Source organism: Tigriopus californicus, chromosome 8, assembly GCF_007210705.1.
Source record: "Tigriopus californicus strain San Diego chromosome 8, Tcal_SD_v2.1, whole genome shotgun sequence".
Lineage (NCBI taxonomy): Eukaryota > Metazoa > Arthropoda > Copepoda > Harpacticoida > Harpacticidae > Tigriopus > Tigriopus californicus.
In genome coordinates, this window is record NC_081447.1 from 6,357,020 (window position 1) to 6,373,086 (window position 16,067).

The 16,067-nt window shown below is 38.5% G+C and overlaps 3 protein-coding genes across 3 annotated transcripts; 1 reads left to right on the top strand and 2 right to left on the bottom strand.

Moving 5' to 3' along the window:
• Window positions 1-3,795: 3,795 nt before the first annotated feature.
• On the bottom strand, window positions 3,796-7,124 carry LOC131885113 (small nuclear ribonucleoprotein Sm D1-like). The gene is made up of 3 exons (XM_059233053.1): window positions 6,971-7,124; window positions 6,593-6,775; window positions 3,796-4,132 (listed from the first exon to the last, which is right to left on the bottom strand). The coding sequence occupies exons 1-3, from the start codon at window positions 6,982-6,984 to the stop codon at window positions 3,940-3,942; spliced, it is 390 nt and encodes a 129-aa protein (XP_059089036.1). The 5' UTR covers window positions 6,985-7,124; the 3' UTR covers window positions 3,796-3,939.
• Window positions 7,125-8,449: 1,325 nt separating this feature from the next.
• Window positions 8,450-10,693, top strand: LOC131885111 (anamorsin homolog). The gene is made up of 4 exons (XM_059233051.1): window positions 8,450-8,693; window positions 9,227-9,742; window positions 10,159-10,274; window positions 10,400-10,693. The coding sequence occupies exons 1-4, from the start codon at window positions 8,573-8,575 to the stop codon at window positions 10,511-10,513; spliced, it is 867 nt and encodes a 288-aa protein (XP_059089034.1). The 5' UTR covers window positions 8,450-8,572; the 3' UTR covers window positions 10,514-10,693.
• Window positions 10,694-10,910: 217 nt separating this feature from the next.
• Window positions 10,911-12,106, bottom strand: LOC131885112 (OCIA domain-containing protein 1-like). The gene is made up of 2 exons (XM_059233052.1): window positions 11,613-12,106; window positions 10,911-11,440 (listed from the first exon to the last, which is right to left on the bottom strand). The coding sequence occupies exons 1-2, from the start codon at window positions 11,809-11,811 to the stop codon at window positions 10,965-10,967; spliced, it is 675 nt and encodes a 224-aa protein (XP_059089035.1). The 5' UTR covers window positions 11,812-12,106; the 3' UTR covers window positions 10,911-10,964.
• Between the last annotated feature and the right edge of the window lie 3,961 nt (window positions 12,107-16,067).

Consider the following 16,067-nt stretch of genomic DNA (forward strand, 5'->3'; position numbering starts at 1 on the left):
CCCGTCAAAACCCAATCAAAAATAGACAAAACAGCCTCGTTTTTCGCTTTAAAAATTGGTTCTGCGGCTTTTTGAGCTCGTTCTGTATTTATACTAAGACACCTCTGCCTTTTTGCTCCTTGCCTCGTGATTCCCGACACGAAATTTGAAGCTAATGGAATTGTTTTGGATTAGCTTAGGATATATCTTGTGATCTTACTCAATGTTGTGCGTCATGAATTTCCATCTCATGATTAAGCCATGTCGCTTACATCCCTCTAAAAATATATATGAGCTCCTTTAGAACGATATTAAAAGTTTACCTCATGTCAGTTATTCTTCGAGAAATACCGAGACCCAGTCCAGTTCAGCGATGATTGGCCTGGCAGGCATTCGAGAGGTTTTCTGATGTTTCGTTAACGACTGCATTCGTAGATGAAGCCCCCAAAACTGGTTTTGGAGGAGCCGACGGACCGATTTTTTTTTTTATATTTGGGGTGCTAGGGTCAGAGGGGTAACCTCGCCCGGCCAGCGAAGCTAGCCATCACATCATCCGTATAAAGTTCCGATAGGCAGTGTCGTAATCCGTATCAGATTGTTCTCCGTCTGTGGGCATGGATAGCGTCCAAAAGTTTCCTTGAGAAAGGTCGGGGAGGAGAATCTAATCGGGGACCTCTCATGTGAGGACACTGCGCTAACCACTACACCACGTCTCCTCCCCAAATTTGGCCTGCAATTCTACGTTTAAGATGAAGATTGACCACGTAGTCGGTGTCTCAAAGTATTAAGGCTCCTCCGTTATAGGCTCGTTCCACTTTATGACACACGACTCATGTCAGTGGAAAATTACGGTCAATCTAGGAAGGTTTGACATATTATACGCCAATTATTTATCCCAAATGATGTTTAAATATGATGAAGATAAAAATCCAATAACGAACATTGAGAACACTCTTAGGTGGATCGATCTGCTACAATAGGGAAAATCAAAAGAGAATACAAGTTTATATAAGTGTGATTAATGGACCTCGAACAAATGGAATAATTCCTGAAAAAAAACTTTTTTTAAATCTTTATGGCCTTTTCCTACGATAGGCAATTTTTAGGTCACATTTCCGTTTTTTTCAGGATTTTTTCAGTGTCGACTTGTTCCTTAGTTTTTTCACATTTTAGAACAGCTTTAGCCATTTTGCCATTTCAATCATAATATATGTTTTCTTAACTTGTTTTTCCTTACTGGAGACTTTCTTAATTTACTTCCGTGCTCTTTGGCTTGGTTTGGATTTTCAAGGGTTTTTTTACGAACCACTGCAAGGAATGTAATCGCCGGTACTAATAAAAGAACGATTATGATCCGCCTTTTATTGAAGAGATCCACATTCTTTATTTTATTATTTTGATTCGAAAAATGGCTCAGATTTGCTAAATTATGACCAAGAGCAGGCCGATTTGGAGGGAGGCTCGTTCACAGTCCATATTTCAAGAAGTTCGTGCTTTGATCAAACCAAAACCCAAAATGGTTTAATGAACAAAATCACGCTCACGAATAACACAAGGTTTTAGAAGAGAATCAATCGTATACCATAACATCCGTATATTGAGAAAGTGCCTTAATGTCAAATATTCGAAGAAAGAAATCCCAATTTCTGGTAAATAAAATAAAGAAACTCAATGGAAAACCGTGAAATGCAGTTGAGAACCTATTATTTTGTAACTGAAAAAAAAAAACATTGCATCAAAGAGGCTACGAACGACCAATTGAGTGAGAATGCATCAATTTTATTTCATATATTAGCAACTTGTTTTCTTGCATTTTACAACCTTTTTTGAGCATTTTCGCAAATGTTTTTCAACCTTTTCCGAATTTTTCATAACTTTGAAAACATAGTTTGGTAAAAAAAGGTAACTTCTTTTGAGGTCTGTTAGTCAAGAACGTTAGGAAGTAGGCCAATTATTCTTGGTGCTACTATGACAAAAACATCTTGGTTGCCTTGGCTTTGATTGAAATCAAATATATCAAATTTTCCATTTGCAGTGATAAGGAATAAAAAGTACAATGTTCTTCAGTTTTTGGTTTTGCGAGTAACCTTTAAAAAAAGAAGAACGACCAAAGAGCAACCTTGCTTTTCAGATATCACTAACACTGAGTGTGTGTTATTCCTTCACAGTGGTAAATACCCTTTAAAGTTTTGAAGTAAATTCCCAAATCCATCTTGGCATTTTCCTACCTCAGAAAATCATGGAGAACAATTTTGATTTTATCGCTTTATGGAATTCTAGCCCACATAAAAACTTTACATATCTAAAATCACTATAAAAACTAAAATTTCCAAAAGCTTCAGAAGCTAAAAATAGCTTCTTTATGACTTCATTGATATTTGTGGCATTTTCAGTGACCGCTCAACTAAATGTATTTGAGTTGGTTCAAAAATAAATCTTCAAAAATCTGCTTTTTTGAGGATTTTATATAAGGTTGTAAAAATTTTTAAGTTATTTTGAAGTTATGTAAGAAAAAGAAAAGTAATTGTTCATTTTTGCCACAATAGAAATCGATATCAATTCTTTAGGAAATGAAATTAACATATAACCAAGGCATTTTGTGGCAAAAAACGATGAAATTTGGACCACTAAATCCCATGTAACCAAGTAACGCGGAAATAGATGATATTGTGGCGTAAACTTTATATTCAAGAGTTAACTAAGTGTGCTCCTAAATCACACTGAGTAGGCTTTTGAAAATTTTAGTTTTTAAATGATTTTAAGTATGTAAGTTTTTTATATGGGCTAGAATTCCATAAAGCAATAAAATCAAATTTGTTTCCTATGACTTTTTGAGGTAGAAAAATGCCAAGCTGTGTTTAGGAATTTCCCTGGAAACTTGATGGGGCTTTTTGAACACCGTGTGGTATAATTAAGCAGCCTAGATACGTGTTGCCAACACAAGATATTTTGAAATAAATTGTTAATTGAACTAATGAAGTGAAGTAAAAGGAGAGAAATATGATGTTTGACGTCCTCATTTTGGGCATTGCTGTCGTTTCCTGTAGAGGAAGAGCAAAAACAAACATCACGACCACCACACCCCGTAAGCTAGCTAAGTTAATTTTCAAGACTCTGAAGAGAGATGTAACAAAAACAAAAAGCCATTTTGGCTTTGCTTTGATGTCGTATTACTACGGCTTAATATCCAAAAAAATTGTGCTAAAACAAAGCGGTGAAATGAAATAATTTTCTAAAATTATAAAACATAGCTAGGTTGGCCGGTCATCTCTTCTACGTTTTGGCTTCATTGAATGACGTCAGTTGAATGCTTTTCGCGGTAGTTTGAATCACTTCATATCCCCAATTTAAGATATTTCAATATGAATCGTCATGATTTAACGATTCGCCACTGAGCCTGACTAAAAATAAATTCTTTGTTCGGACAACTATTTCATAAAATATGAATTGACTTGCCGAGAAATCATACAAAAGCTAATGGAAAAGAAAATTGGATTTACTTTCGTTCTATACCCTATTGAGATGTCAAAATGTATGAAAGGATTAGAAACGAGGGCGATTTTAGTCTCTAATTGGGATTGAGCTGTTCCCTTTGGCAGATGATCAATATAACAATGGCTTGAGCTTGAATCAAGAGGGTATTTTTAACCGAGATACACAGAATCTTCAACTCGAGCGCCCGTGTTAAATATGTACTGATATTCTAATTCGTATGATACGATTAAGATGTCGTAAACATTTGCTTCCGGTAAGTAGAGAATTAGTTCCGGTCATTTTGCTGCTCTTGTGAGAATTATCTTAAGACAAACACTCCGATCAATGGATGACATTTTATTTCTTTTACACAAGAACATATTTTGCAGTAAGTCTTTTCCACCTACTATTTCCGGCAGGGTGACACATTCACTTTCATTCACAATGAATACTCTCAAAACGTACACGACCAGGGGTCTTGCGTGACTATCGCCGAGGGGGGCCACCACGGCCACGTCCCCGAGGACCTCCTCTCCCTCGACCACGTCCTCTAGGTCCAGCTCCTCGACCCCGTGTGGGTCCCCCACGACCGCGGCCTCGTCCTTTGTCTGCTCGTTTCTTGGGTCCATCGTCAATGAGCAATGTTTCCAAAGGTAAGTGTTCGGGTAAAATGTAGTATCTGAAACGAATGTAAATATAGAGTGGAGGCAATTGTTACCAAAGTTTGGATCTTTCTTTGTCAAAATCAAACATTTTCGTCTTCTACATACATACATACATACAAGATTGTCCAAAAATCAATTATCATCAATTAATCAAAAGGGATTTATTTAAATTCAGAGCAAGAACCCTCTACTCTTCCTATTGTATGGAGTCCCATACATCGACGTTTATTTCAAATATTGAAGAAATAACTCAATAATAGCCATATATTTTTAGATTTAGATTTTTTTTCCTCCAGCGTACTTCAAGGCAGCCACACATGGAGATCGATCCCAATTAACTTGATTCAAATATCCAATGAAACGCTCGTAATAAAGTGCTATTCTAACGTCAGATGTAATTGTCAAGACTTGGACTGTAAATAAGCCCCTAAAAATGGTTCGAGTGATTCGGGTGGTCCAAAAATGCCGTCTCAAAAATCCTTTTTGTCAACCTTTTAAGTAAATAAAGAAACTTGATAAATTCTGGAAAATTTGTAGTAATGTCGAAAGCGGACATGCGAAAGTGGAATTACAGAGAGCTTTTCAAGGTGACCCCATTTCTACTCCCCTCCTAAAAGTAAGCAACTCCTTGCATTTCGAGGTTACTTTTAGCATCAATATGTATAATATATTGATACTGAACAAGTTTCCGGAAAGTGGGACCGCACTTATTATTTTCTGTTTTCCGAATGATATCATTATGAGCTTATCAAGTAACAGGAAGTGGTAGCCATAAATCCAAACAGTGGCTTCGTCAAAGCCAAAATGAAATGCTTTTAATTTACGTCATTAATTACCCTTGGGAGTATTCTCTCCTCAATTCGCCAGCCCCTTTAGGGAACTCTCGCTTATGTAAGCATTTAATGTCTACCAAATAGTTCGCTGCAAATTGACATTAAACAAAATGAATTTGTGGAAGGAAATTATTTACTCGTTCCACACTTTTGGCCATCTTCAACATGTAATCAATGTCAAAGTTTGTCAAGATTAATTCCTAGAGTAATTGAAGCTTAAGAGAGCAAGTGACTCAATCACTAAAAAAGGAGCACAGGAGGCTTCCAAATTGTGCAAATTCTGTGTGCCCCATTATAAGCCTCGTCACAAACATCAGCCCATCATTGAAACATTTCTTTTGTTGGGTGAAACAAGAGCATCATTTTAGCGGCCCAAATAAAGCGCATTGCTTGAATTAATGGAAAAATATGATAAAGTGACCTGAGCAAGCTATCAAACTAAATGGGAAGAGATTGTGACCGTTATTGGACCTAAAATTTCCGAATCCAGCGGAAGAGACCACCCTCAAAACTAGTCATTCTTAGCTCCGCCAAATTGTTTCTTAAACATGGGGTTTGGCATCAGCTGAATTAGTGTTTTGCCTATTTATGACTTTTTTTTTTCATTTTCATATACATTGAAGCTGGAAGTGGGATGCAGGATGCATTTTTCTTTCTCGGCAATTCCCGGGAATGATTTTGCGAATCTACTATTCTCGGGAAATGATATGGTCAGGACATCTAAATTCTCTTTTCGGCATATTAAAGCTTTGAAAACTCAACTAAAAGGGATTACCTCCTTTTGTGGTACTGATGCCTTATGGAGGAATTTATTATCCTTATGGAGGAATGAAAACATGGCACATTTCGATTGCATGCTGACCTTTACAGAAATGGAAATTCAAAAGAAAAGAACCATTCACCACTAATTCATCTGAATTTTGTGCAAGTAAGGCGTCTGCCAAAAATGAATGAAACTTGAGCCAAAGAAACAAGTGAAGCGACTTAGACAAAGAATAACAAATTCTTGGATTGCAATGGCTCTTAGAACCATTCGGGGGCAGATAGTTTGAAGTGAGTGAACCATGTACAAGCCTTTAAGGGCCACAAAATCTAGACACCGAAAGTAACGTAGGATGCCCTCCAAACAATTATAATCTTTTAAAATGATTAAATAATACATTATTATGCCACCCCAACAACAGCTGGAGGTCAATGGAGCTCCAAAAGTGAGGCCAAAATAACATTAATAAAATATGGTACCTCGTAAACTATTATTACAAAACTCACACCTTCACATTTGAGCACTTTCTACTAATGTTTTCGGACGTTTAGGCGTGCTCTGGAACCAGCTAATAAACGTGCATCAATGGCACTGGTACCAGCAAACAAACGAACCTGCCAGAGCTTGCCTAAAAGTTCATATAAGAACTGCAATAATATGGTTAAAAATTATGATATAGGTTACGATTGATGATATCTGGTTCAGTCTTGAAGAATTAGGCCCACAAAGAAGAACTCCACCAATCAAGGCAGCAAAGGGATTGTGCACGTTATACTCTAATATTACCAACATATTACAAATTTCCCATTACTTGTCCTACAATTGAACATATCATGTACCTTACGGTCCGTACAGTACACGTGTACGCCCATTCTTACCTGATGTTGTTACCGCGAATAGAGAGCTGATCCAAATTGACGGGATCTCTGTTCTTCAAGGTCATTTTCACCCCTTTCAAATGCGTGTTCATGGCCACATCCACGCCCGTTATCGTGCCCGACACCTGCGTTCCATTCTTGAGCTCAAGGGTGACACTCTCATGCGACAACTTCATAAGGAACCTGTAATTACAAGTCAATGAATCGGGGTCAATCTTCTATGAAAAAGCAGGACGAACGTTGGTCCCTCCAAAAAAAACCGGGATTCTTCCAGAGCTCAAATGAGCACCAAAACCAATGACGATAATCAAGGAATGTAGACCAATGGCACAGTGAACATGTCCTGGAAAGGATGTGGGCCCATTTGGGTGCGTTTACCTGACGAGCTTCATGATATTAGCGGATTTCCAAAGGCCGTCCCAACTTTTCAAAGTCTGCTTTCAAAACACCGATTCAGTTCTACCCACCAATAACAACAAACAATGCTGTAGGGAATGGTCAGCTGTGTCACTCGTGATCAGAAGGCAGTAAGAGATTAAGGCAGAATAGGCTGGGAATTTGATAGAGTGGCCAAAATTGGCGAAAAGTTTTGAAGCAAGAGCATGAACCAGCATATAGTTTATGGAAATTGCTTAATCATAAACGATAAGAAGGGAGCTGATGGGCAAATTGTTTTAAAAGATTGTGAAAAAAAATGCTCATGGGCTCCTCTTTGGAACATCACTAACTAGAGAGTGGTTCTACGGGAAGATTCCGGTGACTAATCCTTGATATCTATATCAGTTCATGCAAATAATCCACTTTAGGGTAAAATTAGTATCAAACAAGGAGTCAGGGTCAATTTGAAAGAACAGTTTTTTGCATAGTATTTTTTTTTGCAGCTGAAATCTATGTCAATCAAGATGTGAATCTGGTTGGTCACCCTTGGTCCCAGTTCAAGCTGAGTCCACAAAGCATCGGCCAAGAGTGTACTTGTTAGACAACCCGATTTTAGAGAGGAGGCAGGTTCCTCTGTTTTGCCTAGATGTGTCCAAACCAAAAATGAAACAAGAGAATGCATTCCAAGGAGCTAGAATTTTCACTGAACAAAGTAACTCTTAAGAGAAATTTCACACAATGAATGCATCAAAAGCTATTTTAAGAGATTTTCCATATCCTGTAAGGATAAAGCAGAAGCTAAATGATGCAGGGTTGAATGCAAAAATTTTCAGGATCATCGTTTCCCATCAAAGTGTTCAAGAAAATGTAATGTTTTTGTGTTATAGTTGACCAATTTTATAACTATGAAATTACCCAACTTGTTTTTAATGTCAGGAAGTAACAGCTCCTTAAGCCACCAAATAGTTTTCATGCATTAAAAGGAAAAAATATGGTTAAATGGATTCTATGTTCAGCTTTTTTTTGAAATATTCATTTCGTGTCGGCGAATCAGCAAATTATTGATTGATGATTTGAGATACATCATTTAACTTTCATATTCAATTCTGGCTATTAAGCACATTCCTGGAAATTTTAGGAAACAGACTGCAAATTTGATGTCATTTCACCCCATGAACAATTGAATTACTTATTCTTCTTTTACAATTTTTGCCTATTCATCCCAACCTTGAAATATCTGGAAACTATCCATCGTAGTTCATAAGCCCAATATTTGGCCTTTCATGATCAAAACAAAAGGCCAAATGCCTTAGTTCTTTACTGTGCTCTGAGCCCTTCAAGGTTAAATATCCATATCTAGACGCGGCAGAGGGCAGTGTTCGAGGCGCTAAAAAAATGTACAAAAACTCCCAGCCCACCCGTTATCCCTCATCTTTCCCTGGTTTTTCATGTTTCTCTTGTTTCTCTTTCCACTACAAGCAGGGCCAAAATCCGCTGACACAATCGTACCCAAGTGAATGAACTGATCCTCAAGTCAGTAGCTCGGTCGGTCGTCCTCTACTGGCTTCATTGACCGTCATTGAGTTACGACTAGTAGGGAAAATGACGTCAAGTTTGTTATTGTGGAAAGATTTGCCCTCGGATGGGAAGCTTCTGGAACAAGCGGATCCCGCCCAAACCCATCCAAACGCCTTACGGGAAAATGTGGAACGACTCGCCATGGGTAAGGAACTAATGACAACGGGTCATACTAACCATAAGCATAATGACGAGTAAGTGAGTAATGATAGGTCCGCCATTGGCGTGGCATGTTGGTAGCTAATATGGTTTCAAGTGAATTTTAGTACGGAATGATGGGATCGAATCGGGTTAGGGAATAGAATGATTATAACAATAATAAGGATAACAGTAGAATGATGAAGACCAGTAATCCAATGGCTTCATTTGACCCCAGCCATGGCATGCATGGTCTGCCTTGGTTCAAATGCGTTTTTTGGGGTGTAGCATTCATCGATGGTTCTCAACCAACTAGATTGAAAGCACTCTGAAACATAGAATATAGGGTGTGGCTAGTTCCCCCGAAACTTCAAGCCATTTTCATGCACTATTCATAGATCTATCATTTTCATTCCTGTTTTCGATGCCTTGGATTGATACTTGGATTGCTTCAGCTGACACTGTATCAATCCGGAACTGAAATGCTTCCTTGAGGTCCAATATATTGATGCCATAAACGCGAATATGTCTCCCATCTAGGTGGACTAGCCCGTTCCTCATTTGCTCAGATCGTATCGGGACTACAAGCTCCTCAAACCATCCAACACGATGTGGATCTTTTGGGCCGCATTGTGGCTTTAGCCTCTCCAGGAGCCTCCATTCAGATCGTTCAAGCCGTCAAATCAGGCTATGACCCCATCGAATCGCCCTTGATCACGACTGATCGCCTGATATCGAACATCAAACTAGCCGGATTCGTCAACGTGGCTGAGCCTCAAGCGATCCAAACGGATCATAAGGCCGAGATTGCCCAAGCATTGCAGTTGATCGGTGACTTTCAAGTGGTATCCGTCAAATGTGAAGCCCCGGCCTTTGAGGTAGGATCCTCTCGGTTGCTTTCATTCGCCAAAAACGTCGCACCCATGCCCGTCAGCCCGGCCGTGAATGCTGTCTGGTCGCTGGGCAATCTCGACGACGACGATGTCGATTTGATCGACTCTGACCAACTCCTCGACGAATCCGATTGGGCCAAACCCAGTGCCGAATCATTGAGGGGTGAGGCGAAATAATACTTAGCTGGGTCTGAAGGGTAATCTGAAGCCTAGGTCAGAGTTTTCCGAATGATTGAATGATTTTTGTAAAACTTAGCACATTTTAAGACCTACTATAGTCATTGCTACGCGGCAAAAATCCTAGTCACGACAATCGTTCTAGGGCACAGACATTACCAAATTTCCTTTAACTTTTGTTCGTAAGCCAAAGCCTGGATAAAATTTGCCATTTGAGTTCCTTGAACTCGTACCAAATTGATCTTATCAAGAAAGAAATGAGTGGCTTAATTGAGATCCGATATACTAAAAAATGGGCAGCTGAACACGTGAGTAGAGAGGTTTCCATGTATTTCGTCCTTCTTGCTTTGGGTAATGTATATCAAATGATACGATACTCATGAAGGGTGTTTAACTTTCCAGTGTGCGGAACCACGGGTAAGCGCAAAGCTTGCAAGGATTGTTCTTGTGGACTCAAGGAAGAGATCGAAGAGGGGAAAACTCCGACTAAGAAGACCGTGACATCGTCGTGCGGGAGTGTAAGTTCCTTCTTTCTTACCAAGTCTGAAAAGGTCTTTGTCTCTTGGCTTTTTAAGGAGAAGTGACCTCAAAATGAAGAGCTTCTGGAAAGCCATTTCCGTATAACATCTTCATTCAATTTCAGTGTTACCTGGGAGACGCATTTCGGTGCGCGAGCTGCCCTTATTTGGGGATGCCTGCTTTCAAACCCGGAGAAAAGATTGCACTGTCTAAGCGGCAATTGAATGCGGATGCTTAGAAGGTCACACAACATCCGTGATCTTAGACCAGACCCAGTGAATCACTTCACATCTTTCAGTTTGACGTATTCATTTTGGGACACACAGGAAGATCATCATGGCCTTTGAGTTGTGAATTTCCCACTTTTATCTCATCAACGAGAAAGGGTGAACAATAAAACACTTCAGTTTTCCAAAAATGTCAAATAAGTCGCACTCACAAGCAACCTTGTGGGGAAATGTCACTGCATGCTCATCTCCTTGGAAGACCCAGCTCATTTTCACCTTTGGCTAGCTTTTGGATCATTTGTTAATCAGTCAGTTCCCACTTACTTATTTACTTACCTCTCTCTGTCGCCTCTTCCGAGAATCTCTTGAGATTCTGGCTCGTCTTCCGAAGAAATGCCCCTTTGATGCGCTCGAAATAGAATATTTTATTTAACAACAGACTAGAAGCATCGTCCAAGCTCTTCAATCAAACACATCGTCGCCATATTTGTTCTTCCGCCTCATTTTACTGGGAGGGGCATAATTGGGATCGGATTCGGGTAAAGCCGATGGGACACTGGCCGGCAGATTACTGAGCGCCGGGGACGCTCGCGACGACGGGAAATCCGACCTACTCGACGGATAACCGGACCCCTCAGGAGCCATGGACGAGCCCCCCAGCGAGCCTGGGGCCGTCTCGTCATCATACGGCGAGGTTATTCCCCGTTGTTTCCGGATGCGTTGAGCTAACACCGATTCCGGCGCTTGATGAAGCACCCGGTCCACGCACACGTTGGCATACGAGAAGCGACCGCTAAAGAAGCCTAGCAAACCCATGCCCACGGCTTTAGGTATGGCTCCATAGGTGGGATGAGGCGTCAATCGTCCGGATTTCACGGCCATCACGGCCAAAGCGGCGCCCACTGCTCCGCCGGGTAAACCTCGGTTCATGATGGCTTCACGACATCCGCCTTGGCCGTACAGCAGCCCGTCAGCCCGGCCGTGAATGCTGTCTGGTCGCTGGGCAATCTCGACGACGACGATGTCGATTTGATCGACTCTGACCAACTCCTCGACGAATNTTTCCGGATGCGTTGAGCTAACACCGATTCCGGCGCTTGATGAAGCACCCACGTTCGCATTGCTTCAGGATTTGAATCTCCTTGTTGGTAAGCAGAGGCGCATTAGGCTCTTGGCCATGGATAGCGGCTTCAAACGAGTCCACGGGCGGGGCACCCGTAGCATCCGAGGGCCTGGCGCCGGCAATGTTGACACGGGGATCCTGATCCTGGCCATCGGGTGGGGAATGGCGTCGGGCTCCGAGATCCATTCTGGACTCGATGGCTTGGGTTGGGATGGGGGTGCAAACAACGGATTAGTCTAATGAGATGGGTCACACGGCCCAGGAGGGTTTTACAACATTGGAGAGGTCATGTTTGTTTACTAAATTCAGCCAACCGTTGCATGCACTAACTCGGTCGGATTCAACTGGCAGAAGGTCTGTTACCGCGGAATAATGCCGAGAAAAGTATGGCGGGTTGAAATGAATGAAGGGTTTCAAGAGATGAAAGGTCCAAACATGTCAATCGAGCGTTTATGTATTATGAAAGGAACCAAATGAATGAGAGAGAACTTTCATAGATTCCCTACGTAAGTCTTAAAATAGACAACTTCAAAACCTCGAGTAGACACGATTTTCCAATCAAAGCCTTTGTATGTATATAGATATACGTCATGGACTGCGCAAAACCATGGATGAATACGGATGACACTGATGGTGTTTATATGGACCAGGGCAGAAGTTCCAATATTAGAAAAATTACAATGATTTGTGCCTTTTTTTTTAGAAAAAGGGAACTGTAATCCCGTTACATTTGAGATTGGTGTAATTTTAATGACTAGGGCCGGCCAAAACTTACATCCTGCAAATTGTGCAAATTTTGCAAAAAAAACTTGCATATCCCATAATTTTCTGCAAATTGATTGCACCTGCAAATCTTGCAATTTCATCAGCAAAATTTGTCACTTTTCTGCAATTCATTTTGCAATTTCACTCATTTAAGTGCAAACAAATCAATATTTCTCCAATTTGGATCTTTTTAAAACAAATTTGTGTAAATCTAAAAACTTGTGAGATTTGAAGTTTTCCTCATTTTTGCTGTACATTTCTTTTTTTGCGACATTCTTTTCGGTTTTTTTATACTTATACAGGGGAATGAGTTCGCCGTAAGTCATAATTGATAAAAGATTTGGTCACATAATGCGTACGAATTTGCCGTTCCAGGACACCTTTGAACGAAAGGCTGGTCTGGGATTGTTAATTAAAAACGATCGAAATGTTGCTTAAAACTTAATGATGGATCATCTAAAAAATAGAATCGTCAGAGTGAGCATGGTAGCAGATTATATAAGGATGATGCTCGGTTTAGTGCAAATGAGGATTTTAAGGTCCTCACCAATTTTTTATATGATGGGTTGAAGTTAAATTTGGTTTTTTAACAATTTTACATCCAACATAGTTCATGCATTTGATTGTATTTACATAATATGCAGAAAAATAAACACACATCCTGATTGAAAATACATGCTTCTCAATTTTATGGTCACAGTTCTTTATCTTTGATTGAGATAACATGCAATTAAAAAGCTATACTATAACTAAACATGTTACTACCTTGAAGGTGGAAAACATTTGATGCATATTAAGGCAAATTTGAGAAAAAAGGAAGATGCAAGCTTAGATTGCTTCAACTAAGTGGGGAGTTGTTTAATGTGTGAAAGCTAAAAATATATCTGATAAGGTGGGTTTCGAAATATTAATGAAATTAATTATTAGAGCATGGAAAAAAATGTATCACAAGTCTTACAATAATGTTCAATGCTAAATTGTACGTTTAAGTATGCTTTTTTTCTTAAAAAAAGGTAATCTTTATCAACCTTCAAAAACTTCACTACTATCTTATTTGGCACAAAAATGCTCTGGATGTATCATAAACCAATATTTAAGGTATTTGATACATCTTGCTCACATCTTTAGTTTCATTTTATAAGGCTTTCAGGAGGGAATAATCATCATAATTTTCAACAACTAAGTCAAGACCTGATGAAATGAAAGTGTAGAAAAACTCCATTACTCATTCATATGATAGTATTCGGTATATGGAAAGCACATTTTGCCCCTGAAATTTCAAATTAAACAACAATTTGAGATATTTTGTTACATCCTATACACTTAATTAGTAACTACTGCAATTGATAACTAGCAAGAAAAACATAACACGTTACTTTTTTGTAGAAATTTAGTTTTGAATTACATAAGTCAATGAGTCTATGTGTGTATGAGTTAATGATAAGTTTATGAAGATTTGAAATCATGAATGTGACACTTGCCTCCTTTTGATAGTTTCTAAAAGTGTTTCATTAATTATGATAGTTGGTTGATTCTCAATCCATTTAAGAGGTCTTTAAAGTATGACATTTATTGATTATAATTTGGAAAAAGTACATTCAGATGAATTCATGAACGACATCTTTTTTTAGAAAATTAGATCAAACTATACAAATATAGATAATAATCTTAAATTAATTACATAAATAAAATGAAGTGTTCATGACTTCATGGTTTTTAAAAATTGTTATTCAATTTATGAAAGCTGCTTGATTTGTAACCTATAAACGAGGGCATCAGAATATTACATTGACTGATTACAAGTTGAAAAAACATCTTCAAATGAGTTTATAAACCAAATTGTTCGTCAAAAACAAGATCAATTTTTTTGAATAAAAATATTTAATAAACAAAAACAATAATAACATTAAAGCTTCATGAAACTATGGTTTGATTATTTATTGGCGCTAACTTCAGCAAGTTAAATGAGTAAACAGTTCATCAATCAATTCATGAGTTTGTTTAAAGTTTCTGTAACTTTTTCCACTAGTATTTATGACAATTAAACAACTCATTTTGACAGCAAAATTAAGTTACATAACCAATCATTCCAATTAGTCTCATCCAACACCCATCTTAAGGTAGCACTTTTAACTGTATGAATCTGGTTCTTGTCCTCAATTTTTAGCTCAAGTTCACACTCATATTGCATATTTTGAAATTATTTAATATTTTGAAGGTTCTTTTATTGGTGCCATTACGTTTATTTTGAGATATATTGCTAAAGATATAACCCAAATCCCCTCATTTCACAGCCTATCCTCAGTTTTACCCCTGTTGTGGTATATCTATTGACGTCACCCACCTGGCAGCTGGAGCCTTCCAAATGGGCAACCGTTGCTCCAAATTTATGTTTTTGTGGTTTCAAATCTTGTTCTATTTGCTCTGCTTTATTGTTTATCAATCCTCATTCAATTTCCGTTAAACTAATTTTTCAAAAAAGCAAAATTGATTTTGCAATGTACCAACCTAATTTATTATACATGTTTGTCCGCATTCGAAATTCCCACCCTAAATATATCTTTCTTTGACTTTTTAGATATGCCTTTCACCTCACAAGTTTCAAATTTCAAAAAGACATGAGCCATGTTACCCCCAAAAGATTGATAATGTTGAAGTAGTTCAAAATTTGGAAAAGAAATTATTTTCCTAATATGCGTTTCCATTGGCTTAACCAAACGAACATCACCAAGAATGGGATTAATGCAGTTTTAAGCACATATGCAATATCAAGGCTTGGAAAGTCTTGGAAATTGTGCAAATTTTGCAAGAGCTTGCACATCCCAGATTTTTGTACAAATTTATTGCATCGGCAAACTTTGCAATTTTCACTGGAGTTTTCTTGATTTTTTTTCTGCAATTTTTTTTGACTTGGAAATACAAATAGGATGCAAGTATATTCTCATTGACTACATATTCATAACATCCATCCCTTTCATATAACTCTGCCTCTCTTTAATTGTTGCCATTTTTTTGAGATACACAATATTGAAAGGTGGGATGTATTTTTTTTGTGTAAAGTACATCTTGAAAGATCAGACACATCTTACCTAGTGCCCTGTATTAGAAGAGTACGACAGTGAGTTCAGCGCACCACTGCGGCAGAATTTTGAACCTTCAATTCCGTTCCAAAACACCGAGTTTAAATGCGTCCCAGTCCCACACCAAACTCAATTTTTCTTAATGTTATTGCTTTAAAGGTTAGTTTTAAGGTTGAAATTGCATTTCAGACATCCTTAAACGTAAGTTAATGTTTTAAACACCAATTTATGCGCCACTTTGTCCAATTTTGGGGAAAAAGTGCATAATCTGATTTGGTGTTGCTGTGATTGCAGGTAATGATGCCTAAAGAGTAACTTCAGCCTTATAACTAACCAATAAGCGATAAACATTAACAAGATGCGTTTGGTTTGGATCTGGGACGCATCTTGTAGAACTCATTGTTTTGGAACGGAATTGAAGGTTCAAAATTTCACCGCAACGGTGCGCTGAACTCACTGTCGTACTCTTCTAATACAGGGCACTAATCTTACCATGCTTTCATGGGGTATAGAGTAAATGGATATGGAGATGGATGGTTAGACTGATTCTTTAGTAATTGGCTTTCATCATTTTAGAGAAATTTGTTTACATGATAA